Source organism: Misgurnus anguillicaudatus, chromosome 18 (assembly GCF_027580225.2).
Source record: "Misgurnus anguillicaudatus chromosome 18, ASM2758022v2, whole genome shotgun sequence".
Classification (NCBI taxonomy): Eukaryota; Metazoa; Chordata; class Actinopteri; order Cypriniformes; family Cobitidae; genus Misgurnus; species Misgurnus anguillicaudatus.
The window spans coordinates 28,669,644-28,681,746 of record NC_073354.2 but is presented as its reverse complement, the minus strand read 5'-3'; the positions used below and the strand labels follow the sequence as shown (position 1 = coordinate 28,681,746).

The 12,103-nt window shown below is 36.1% G+C and overlaps 1 protein-coding gene across 1 annotated transcript; it reads left to right on the top strand.

Annotated features, from left to right (window-relative positions):
• Positions 1–675: 675 nt before the first annotated feature.
• Positions 676–10,942, top strand: nmbr (neuromedin B receptor). Its single transcript, XM_055185275.2, has 3 exons — positions 676–1,445; positions 5,242–5,587; positions 9,111–10,942. Exons 1-3 carry the CDS (start codon positions 1,042–1,044, stop codon positions 9,492–9,494), a joined length of 1,134 nt encoding a protein of 377 aa, XP_055041250.2. The 5' UTR covers positions 676–1,041; the 3' UTR covers positions 9,495–10,942.
• Positions 10,943–12,103: the final 1,161 nt, after the last annotated feature.

Below are 12,103 nucleotides of genomic sequence, written 5' to 3'. Positions count from 1 at the left end.
AGAGCGAAATCAGGCAATACAGACCAAAATAAGGCATTTGCTATAAATTATTTGTGTATTAAAATATGTTTAAATATATTTTAATATTGTAACCTGACACCAGGATAAAACATTTCCAACTGAATATCCAATTTCGAGAACTTAAAACCTTGATCAGACACTTTCAATTAGACTAATGTCTGTTGCTCTGTTTTGTCTGTTTTGAGAATTTTAAAACAAGCAGATTAGAATGAAAACATAACTATTTGATGATAAAATAACCACAATTATTTATTACTCTATTCTGTACAGCGTAATGTTCCAGATGTTTGCAAAGGAGCCTCTTTTTTCTTTCACACAAACACCTGTTTTCCCAATCCAATTGTCCAGACCCAGCTGGTTTCCTGATTACGTATTTATTGGAATTCTTTCCTCAGTAAATCCCCCTGTGTGAAAGAGCTCCAGTCGATCCCCGATAAGAGTGAGGACAAAAGCAGAACCTGAAAGTCCATGAAAAAATCCCTTTTTGAGCCATTGACGTTGAAAGACTGCAGGCCATAACACAAATATGAACCCTTTCAGTACTATTTCAGTACTATTTATAAAAATACATGTGTTGAAATTCATTCAGAAAAACAATTTAAAACCAGTATAACATGGATGGATTTCTGTAGCTCAGTTGGTAGAGAACTGCGTACGCAGCGCAAAGGTCATACGAAGATACCTTGATAAAATGCGCAAAGATAGATAGATAGATAGATAGATAGATAGATAGATAGATAGATAGATAGATAGATAGATAGATAGATAGATAGATAGATAGATAGATAGATAGATGCTGACTGAGCTCTTGGTTCTGCTCTCTGTAACACTGTGCGCATTGAGGTGTTCCCCCTCCCCTCTTTTTGCTCCTGTCTGTCAAAGAAGGCAGTCAACTTTAGGCAGCTGGATGCGACGCTCATTTCAGCACCAAGTTTGTCGGACAGCGCCTCTCTCCCACGCGGGGAAACTTTGAAGACCCTTTTCGTCAACTTCTTTCATTTTAAACCACTAAACCGAAATATGGATAACACTTTGAAGAACATCTCCTTCTCTGAGAATAGCTCAATCTATGAAAACTCCACAGACGTTAGGATGTCAGATGAAGGGGAAACGGTACATTTCATCATCCGATGCGTTATACCGTCGGTGTACATACTTATAATAACGATTGGTTTGTTGGGCAACATCACACTAGTGAAAATATTCATCACCACCAGCGCGATGCGAAGCGTCCCCAACATATTCATTTCTAGCTTGGCCGTTGGAGATATTTTGCTTTTGGTCACTTGCGTGCCGGTGGACGCGTTCCGGTATTTTTACGAGGAGTGGATCTTCGGGACCGTGGCTTGTAAGATGATTCCGGTGATTCAGGACACCTCGGTCGGAGTCTCTGTCTTTACTCTCACGGCACTGAGCGCAGACAGGTAAGGCAAGAAATGAAATCAAGAATGAACTGCTGGCACTATACCACTCAACAAAGTATATAAATGTATATATATTATAACGTAAAATCACTTGTGAGATGGTTATGTCTGTTAATTATTTTCTTATAAGCAGTGCACAATTCCATATCAACACAGGTTCCTTGTCAGGCTGTGTGGTTCCATCAAGAACCTTTAACATACAGAACCTTTATGTTGCACACAATGATCTTTGTAGTGGAGAAAGGTTTTACAGACTATAAAAGATGAGAAAGAAATGACACCTTTCATTTAAAGCTCTTCCTTATGTCTTCCTCAATGGCATCACTTAACCCTTCAAGCACCTTTATAATTAAGATTGTAGCACCTGTAGCCCATGCAAATACTTTCATTCACCGAAAAAAATAATCTTAAGCTTTAGGTATTACTGGACTTGGCATTGAACAGCCTACAGAGGTTTTATTTTAAATCTGATCCATGGCTCAAAGTCAGATTTCCCAGCATGAAAAATGCAGCTCTGGATGGTGTTAGGTGTGCTTGACCACAAATAATGAATCATTTATTAGGCTGTTGTTTTGATTTTTTTTCATACGTATAAATATTGTTTTGAAGGCTAGGATATATCTTTAGAGCCTGCCCTGGACATCATTATTCTGATTTATTTACACCGCAGAGAATTTTATTAAAGAAATGTAGTGCTTTCATAACCGAAAGGCTGCTGTAAATGAAAGAGACACATCAGTGGTAGAGATACGTTACAATGTTAAAGACTATTGCTTATTTCAAAACATATCATGCTCATAATTCCTAAACATTTTAATAATTTTTTAATTTTGAAAAGGCACCTGAAAGTTTGTAGTATCTGCAGATTTTCCTTTCCAGATTGTAGTGCATCAAATCCTAAATGATGATTGACAACCCAATATTATTAATTTCGACAGTCTCATTTTTGGTTGCATGTCTGTGAAATAAATATTTATAATTCATGGGTCTCTGTGGTGAAGATGAGCAGTGTTATATCTGTCCTATACTTACTTAATGCTAAGGGGGCTTGACTAAAAGAAATGACCTTTTCAAGTCTGATTTGTGTTTCTTCTCAACGATCTGTTTGTTGTTCAGAGCACCTAAAAGTTCATTTATGCCACAGTCATTAAGACCCTGGGGTCCAATCACATTTCTTTTATTGATTTGAAGTCTACCTTAACAGTACCTTTCCTAAAAAGAGAATTGTAATGCTTAATGTAATCAATGTGAATGGGTGATTCTCACGAAAACTTGGTTTCAAACATGTCAAGCATGAAAATGTAAAAATTGCTTAAATTTACTTTTTTTCCCACCAGACATTGAAAAACAAAGTCTGAAATAAATGGGAACATTAATTTAAAAACTTTTACTTATCATTTAACACTTTTTGTAACATAATTTAAAAAATTAGTCCTAAAAAATCTCATTACCGCAACAGTCAGAAGACATCAACACTGACATATTTTCAAAATGACATGACAAACCTTCTATTAATTAAATTAACATTTAATAAGCATCTGTTGCGGTAATGATAATCAAAATGTCGTGTAAGCATTCTAACAAGACAATATTTCAAATTAACTGTAAAAAATGATCTTACCTGGTAGCCATCTTGAAGTAACTGGTCCATGTGCTTGGTCACTTAAAATCAAACTTTATTAAAATTCTGTATGTGTGCTTAATCTGTTCTCAAAAAGTGTTGCGGAGGATGAGAACATCAGGCATGGACACATCATTTTCCTAATTTTTCTTCATTATTATTATACATGAATATTCAGTAAATATTTTTTCTGTCATCTAAAGTAGTCTAGCAAAACATCCATTTATTTTTTTCTTAATATTTTTGTGTTAATTTGATTAAATTACAACATAACGCATGTTCAAACACAGCCGGACACATTGCGGTAATGAGAATTTCAGCAGAAAATTAAATAAAATTTACAATTATAAATTCTTATGTTGAAATCACACATTGTGCAAGGTAGAACACAGTATTGTGTTAATTCTGATGCTTTTTAATGTTACTATATTACACATTTTAAAGCTAAAATCATTAGTGCCGTGGTGTTTCAATGCTTTCGTGAGAATCACCCGAATAGTAAAATAATAAGCTCTGTCCTGTGCTTGAATGCACTTTGTATGAAATTGCTTTGGATTAAGGCATCAACCAAATTCTATAAACGTAAATGAATGTTGACTGTAATCTGATTAATGCTTATTTAACATTCACAGTCAAGTGTGACATACAATCATTGAATCAAGCACATCTGAATGTCAGTTATTTCATACGCTCAGCTCTGTCTTGAGAAACCAAGCCGTAATGGTGGTGGTCCTCCACTGACCCTTGCCTCAGGGTGGGTGGTTTGTGTTCATTGTGAGAGGAAAGAGCAAGCTTATCAGTGCAGCATGGTGGAGCAGAGAAGTCAGGGTGAGGATAAAGTCATATGAGATTTACCTTACTGATGAAGACAGCTAGACACTGACAGACGGTTTTTTTGGAAGTGATCAACATGGAGATGATGCATTTATAACTTTGAAATAGTTTTGGAGTTGGTATTTTCAAACTCCAGCGTACATTTTTCATGTTTACGAAAATGTTTCATATTTTATTTAGCATGGATGATGCAAAAAATGTAAAAGAACAAAATGTTAAGAAAATCTGCAGTTACATACTGTATGCTCACTGAATTTTATGATTATTTTTCACAAAAACAAGTTTGCAAATGAACAGAATTCAACCCTAAAGTACATAAATAACATATCCTAGTCCTAATGCTAAAATAGAAAGTGTTATGTACTGATACTATTTTTAAAAGTAAACATTAGTTAATATATTCCAAATGACTTGAAATTTTAAAGTAAAACAATAAAAAAGCTTTTTTTAATAATTTAGAGAGTCCCTAAAGCTTTTTTAGGGAACATCATGCTTTTTTTAATATAAACAATAATATAACAAATTAACATAATAAGCTCATCTAATAATGAAAATGTATCCCTAGAATTTTACAGTAATTTTAGTGGCGGCTCATGACTGCTCTTCCGAGGGGCGCAAATTCAAAATATGTGTTTGGAGTATCATGTGTGTTGCTCGTGTTTTCAAAATATGTGTTTATTGCGTGAACCATGTGCATCACGTGTTTTGTCAAAATAAGTGCCTGCTGCACACGCGTCAAAACCGTTTAAGATAAAAGAGACGCTCACGTTCACAAAATACATGCAAGACACTTCCAGTAAACTCTGATTACGCATGAGATTATGCAAGTATCTGGCAAACGCGAGCGTCTCTTTAATCATAAACCCTTTAGACGCGTCTGCAGCAGGCACTTATTTTGACAAGACACGTGATGCACATATGTTCACTCGATGCGCAGAACACATATTTTCAAAATTATGAACCACACACATGACGGGCGCTACATACATGTTAGTCATGGAATGAAACTGAAACAACAGAAACTAAGATGTAAAAAATTATTTCAGCCTTCTTTTTGTCTTTACTTTCAAAACTGTTGTCATTTCATTCATAACATAGCAATAAAAGTCCCACAACCAGGTGTGATATAAAATCCCTCAATACAAATCTTCGCAGAACCTCAAGGATAAACCTTAGCATAGAATCAATTCTGACTTAAGATAAGAGGCCATGGTGTTTTCCCCCTAGCAATGACAATATAAATTGATGATAAACAAGCCAATTTTCCCTTTCATCCAGCCACAACCTGGATGAAAGGAACAGCAATCTGTGACGACAATTCTTCTCATATGTTCCCCTTAGACACAAAGCTATTGTGAACCCTATGGACATCCAGAGCTCCGGTGCAGTATTCTGGACCTGTCTGAAGGCCATCGCTATATGGATCGTCTCAGTGCTGCTGGCTGTACCCGAGGCTGTCTTCTCGCAAGTGGTTCACATGCAATACAAGAACACGACGTTCACCGCCTGTATGCCGTATCCACTTTCCAATGAGATGCACCCCAAGATTCACGCAATTATGATTTTCCTGGTCTACTTTCTCATTCCTCTGAGCATTATCTCTGTCTACTACGATCACATCGCAAAGACACTTATCAAGAGTGCTCATGATATGCCTGGCGAGATTAGCGAGCACTCCAAAAGACAGGTGAGAGCTTCAGTGTGATGATTACATTGGCAGAATGCAAATCGTATTTTTTTCAGTGTGTACATCTAAGGTACCAGCGTGCACCTTAGAGATACCAATATTTCAACCCTGTATCACGAAATTATGTACCTATAGTCACGTAAATTTGTGAGTCTTTTCCGTGACACTGATATGTTTTTCCGCCTTTTTGCGTGAACATGTCATGCATTTCTGTTTACGTGTCATTGTCACGAATTTGTTACTCAACTGTTTTGTCCTATTTTCAAACCACTGACGCTTCGGTTTAGGGTTAGATTTGGTGTTTGCTTTAGGAAGTCACTTTAAGTATTGGTTTATAACTTTTTTCATGATTTATTATTTTATATTTTATGATTTTTAAACCATTGTCGCCTGGCTTAAGGTTAGAGTTGGTTTTGGGTAAGGATGTCATTTTATGTAAATCTAACCCTACACCGAAGTGACAATGGCAAGAAAACAAAACAAAACAGCTGAGCAACAAACACGCGACAGCGACACGCAAACAGAAATGCGTGACGTGTAAGTGTCACGGAAAAAAATCACAAATTTACGTGACTTTAGGTACGTAATTTCGTGATAATGGATTGTCTGGGATAGGAAAAAAAATATTTTAACATGTAAAAGATATTACATATATCAAATAGTCTCGAGCTGTCACTGGGGCACCATTAAAAAGGTCCTTATATACCATTTAGGTACAGATATGTTTGGTACCAATATGTACCTTGGGGAAATAATATGAACTCTTTAGGCGCAAAGGTATACTCTTTGAAAGGGTACCGCCCCAGTGACAGCCAGGGACCATTTTTTTGGCAGTGTTTACAACAATGATGACAAGGCAGCCTGGAAATACAATTTGTAACCACAAAACCAATTATAAGGGTCAATTTTTTTTAAATTGAGATTTATACATCATCTTAAAGTTGAATAAATAAGCTTTCATTGATTTGTGGCCTTTTGGAAAGGACATTATTTGTCAGAGATACAATCAGGCCTTGACATTAACTTTATTGCTCACCAGCCAAAGTGGCTAGTTGTTTTCCAGTTAACAGAGACTTAGCATTTTACTGGCCACAATTTTGTTGTTGGTAAAATACATTTTATAGGATTAAACGTGACTTTGGCATCCTAAAATGACTTTAATTTGAGTAATTTTACTTCATTTAGCTAAATTAGATGCAGATTGACTTTCAAATGCAGATTGACCACCCAAATTAAGACTACATTTATTAGCTGGTATCAGTATAGATCATATCATATATTTAGGTGCATGAAAAACATGCTAGTAAGGCAAAAAATAGATTAACTTGTATATATAAAAGTGGTGCAAGGGTGTATAAGATTAACTGAAAAGATAAACACAAAAACACTTTAAATATTTATTAACAACAGTAGTAAATACTGTCAAGAAGACATGTACATGAATTTTACTGTCAACTTGTTTATGCAGATTTTATTTTATAAGCTTGATCATGGTTTCTGTTAAAAGTGATTTAAGAATTCAAGGCGCTCTTTTACTGACAAATGTTGAGAGGTCATTATTGTTCCTCAAAGTAGCTTATATATGATGTGCGAACCTCTCTGTTTCCCTTGACTTCGGACAAAACGTGTGCACATATGAATCTCCTCTCTTACCCAGAAAGTGTGCACACACTTTAAATCTCTTCAATCACTTTCATGCAATTGCTTTATCTTTCAGTGTGCATGTATGCGCTCAGACTGCATCCTGTGCATTCACAAATCCATCAGACTGGATTGTCACTTTTGTGTCTGTAAACGCTCGTTTTTTGAGCTCGACAGCTTATAAAAATATATAAGTATGTATAAGCTGTCGACCTTAAAAAAAACAAGCGTTTAAAGACACAAAAGTGGAAACAGGCAACTTTTCATTGTACTACTATTAACGAAACTGCATCCACTAGGGGAAACGTAGTCGGCGATCCACTTTTTTCTCCTCAAAGGCTGAGTTTTACAGCTCGACAGCTTATAAAAACTTATTTCTGGGTTCGTTGGCTTATTAGCTGTACATATTGTCACACAGCAGCTTTTAGGCATTATTCAGTTTTTTTTATATGCCAGAAATGACAAGGAGGCGGCCTCTCGCAATACAAAGTAAATGGAGACGGTTGGATTGGGCGTGGTTTTCAGGTTATGACGCGCTGCGCTCTGTCTCTATGTGATTGGTTGATTAGATAATTGCATTAATGAGAAATATATATATATATATATATATATATATATATATATATATATATATATATATATATATATATTCAACCTGCCAAAGTGGTTAGTGGGATTTCTGACTTACCCCCCCCCCCCCACCACAGCAGAAATCTACCTGTATTTCGCATGTTAATGTCAATCCCTACCACTACTTGAAAATATGGAATCTGAGGGTGCCAAAAATATTGAGAAAATTGCCTTTAAATTTGTCTAAATTAAGTCCTTAGCAATTGCATCCACTCACAAAATAAAAGTTTTTAAAAGTCCACTCATAAAATAAAAAGTACCGTTTTTATATAAACGGTAGAAAATGTACTAAATATTTTCATGGAACATGATCTTTCCCTAATTTTTGGCATAAGAGAAAAGTCCATCATTTTGACAAATGCAATGCATTTTTGGCTATTGCTACAAATACGCCTAAGACTTAAGACAGATACAATCCATATAAACAGTAACAACTTTCCTACAACATGCAACAGAACAAATTATATGCCAAATGTGACCAATCAGCATCCAGAACCAGAACTCTCCATCTTTCAATGAAATAACAGCTGCTCTGTAAAGTGGCATTAGTCATTTAATGCAGATCGATGATGAGTTTCCTTCAACCAAACACCAATCCATAAATATTTTAGTCTCACCTGAACTGAGGGAACCTCTTCATTGACTGTTCTTACATAGTATTTTATCTTTCGCTGGGCTGTAAATAGCCAGTTTAACATTGTGCCAAGAGTCCTTAAGGATGACAGATATTCTTGTTAATATTCTCTCTCCCGAGCTGTTTCATTGCATTCTTAACTTTCTCCTGGGCCTGACACCACACATCCACATTTATTTATTACTCCTTTAATCTTTCTCTGTTATGGATAAATATGCATTTCAAGTGTAAAAAGAGACATTTTACACTTAAAAGACATCAAATGTTGTTCAAGGCATGCATCTTACATTTATTTGAACATGCAAACACACATAAAAGGTGGACCTTGAAAGAATTAAAAGTTGCTTTTGATATATAAATAATGAAAAAAAAAGTAAATCTGAATCAACATGAAAAGCACAAACCAATACGAGTAAAACAGGAATTGCAAACCACAACACATTCATGGTCTGCAAGAACAAATAGATTCCAGTATGACAATCAATCTTTGGGGGCGTTCAGAGCAACAACTCAACTGCTGACCTTGCATGCCTGTTTATTGACTTTTTACACATCTAGTATGCGCCTCATGCTTTATTGACCGGTCTCATCAGTCATATTTTTCTTATCTTTTCAAAGACGGAAACCAGAAAGCGTCTAGCCAAGATTGTCCTGGTGTTTGTGGGCCTCTTCGCGTTGTGCTGGTTCCCTAACCACGTTCTCTACATGTACCGCTCCTTCAACTATCTGCAAATCGACTCATCGCTGTCACACCTCATCCTCACGCTGGTGGCGCGCGTGTTGAGTTTCTCCAGTTCCTGCGTGAACCCTTTCGCCCTGTACCTGCTGAGCGAGAGCTTCCGCAGGCACTTCAACAACCAGCTGATGTGCAGACGTCGCAAATTACAAGAGCGCAACAGCAGTTACCTCCAGAGCACCACTGCCATTCGCATGACATCCATCAAAAAGAGCACGGCAGCTGTGACCAACGGACATGGACAAAAGACTGGAGTCTGCATTTAACATCTGACCTCAAACCGCTCACTTTTGGTTTACTAAGACCTGGTATGAGGGTTATTGACTTGCATTGAAGTTTTCGGTGACCCAGCTGCGTGCCGGTTATTGGTGCAGGAAAGACAGAAGGATTGCTATTGTAAATATTGCATGCAACTGTTAAAACTTTGCTTGAGCCCGAGAATGAAATTGTTTGCGAATTATTCTTATTGCACCCTGAAATGAATGGATACGTTACTGATAACAAGACTAATTCGGTTTCATGTGAAACAAAATACATTTTAGAAAGTATGAGATCTGTACAGATCAAACCAAGGTCTCCATTATTGCGTTATGGCTTCACATTTGCTATTCAGAACAACCGTGTTTCCGTTTTCATGCAAGGGATGTAGTGGAAAGATGAAATGTTAGTTAACTTGTATAGATCGAAAGTGCACTTAATACGGTAATTGAATGTTAAGTAAATAAAACGAGCGGTTTTGATTTCACCAATGAAATTAAACAAAGCCTTTATACAGGATTATTACACATATACACCAAAAATCATTTATTTTGCCTATGGCCGCATCCTATTTCACAGACAAATGCAATATATTCAATTTAGAAGCAACAGGAGCTATAGACACAGCCATTTCCAATGAATGTTAATGCAGACTAAGATATATCAGACAGGTCATACACTCAAGGGTAAACCGTGGTGATTGGATTAATATATGCATAAACAGATTACGATTCAAAATGAATATCAATTTCGCAACATGTTTTCCTGTACCTTCCAAAATATGAGGCATAAGGATAATAAGATCATTGTGGCAGACATCAATATAGCATCTGCGTATCATCTCATATTCACCACCAAATATTATCATCTTAATCATTGCATTAGTTGTGTCTATTCTGAAATATTTTCCTTTGTTAGGAAATGTACGGTATCATGTCTGTATCTACCAGCACAGAATAATCATTCAACCGTGACTTTAAACCATTATTTCTGTAACAAATTGAATAAGCGGCCAACACATAAGCCACATTATCATCCCTTCCAAAACATCTCTCTCTAACATGAAAAAAATCGGCTTTTGTGATTTCAGTGTTTCTACAGTATAATCAAATGTACCTTTTCATGTAAACACTACCACTGCATTTTAACATTACCCAATGCTTAATTTTTAGTTTTACATGTTTTATGTGTTCATGCAAAGAAGTGAAAAAAAGTTACAGTATATGTACATTTTCCTCCAGCATTGATTTTTACTGTCCCACAGAAGCAGGATCTAAATATAATTTGGTAAGATTGATTAAACCGACTCTCTACCCACTTCCTCTGTACTTTATTGGTTTTTGACTGTGAGAGTAAATTCAATGTATAGGTTAACTTAAACAGTCCTCTTATACTGGATCAAACGGAGTTCAATCAAGTGATCAATAATCTCTAAAAAAAGCATAAAATCAAAAAAGTGTTGAGTGTAATCCTTAAATACTTAAAGATACAGTAGACACTTTCAGTTAGATTTGTACTGAAATAATGGGTTTTACATTAAACATTTAGTTTAAAAAGACAAAACCGTACTTTTTTTTTAAGGAATCTGGATGTCTATCTCTTTACAATCATCAACACCTAAAATAACAACCTGATACATTTTACACTTATATGGATAATAATACATATTTATTGTTTTATTGTTTATCTGCAACCAATCCACATCCCACATGGATAAGATTTACCCGTAACTGAAGAACTTTGTGAAGCTCATTTCAATTTTATGGTGCTGTACTGTTTTAGAGAAGTTAACTGACCTCTGGGTCTCTGATTTGTCTTGCATCTGTTGTTTTTCTTTCTCTGTTTTAAAGGGACACTCCACTTTTTTTTGAAAATAGGCTCATTTTCCAGCTCCCCTAGAGTTAAACATTTGATTTTTACTGTTTTGGAATCCATTCAGCTGATCTCCGGGACTGGCGGTACCACTTTTAGCATAGCTTAGCATACAGTAGTTCATTGAATCTGATTAGACAATTAGCATCACACAAAAAAAAGACCAAAGAGTTTTGATATTTTTCCTATTTAAAACTTGACTCTTTTGTAGTTACATCGTGTAGTAAGACAGATGGAAAATTAAAAGTTGCGATTTTCTAGGCAGATGTGGCTAGGAACTACACTCTCATTCTGGTGTAACAATCAAGGACTTTGCTGCAGCAACATGGCTGCAGCAGGCCCAATGATATTACGCAGTGCCCGCAAATAGTCCCCTGCTAGGTAGCTTTCAATGTGACCGTCACTAAGTTTGTGTAGTTGGGAGTTGCAGCCGGGAATATTTTCTGCACTGCGTAATATCATTGCGCTTGCTGCACCCATGTTAAGGCAGCAAAGTTTTTGATTATTATGCCAGAATGAGAGTTTAGTTCCTAGCCATATCGGCCTAGAAAATCGCAACTTTTAATTTTCCATCAGTCTTAGTACACGATGTAACTACAGAAGAGTCAAGTAAAAAAAAAAACGTTTTGGTCATTTTTGAGCGCGATGCTAATGGTCTAATCAGATCCAATGAATTATGCTAAGCTTTGCTAAAAGTGGTACCGCCAGACCCAAAGATAGGCTGAATGGATTCCAAAACAGTAAA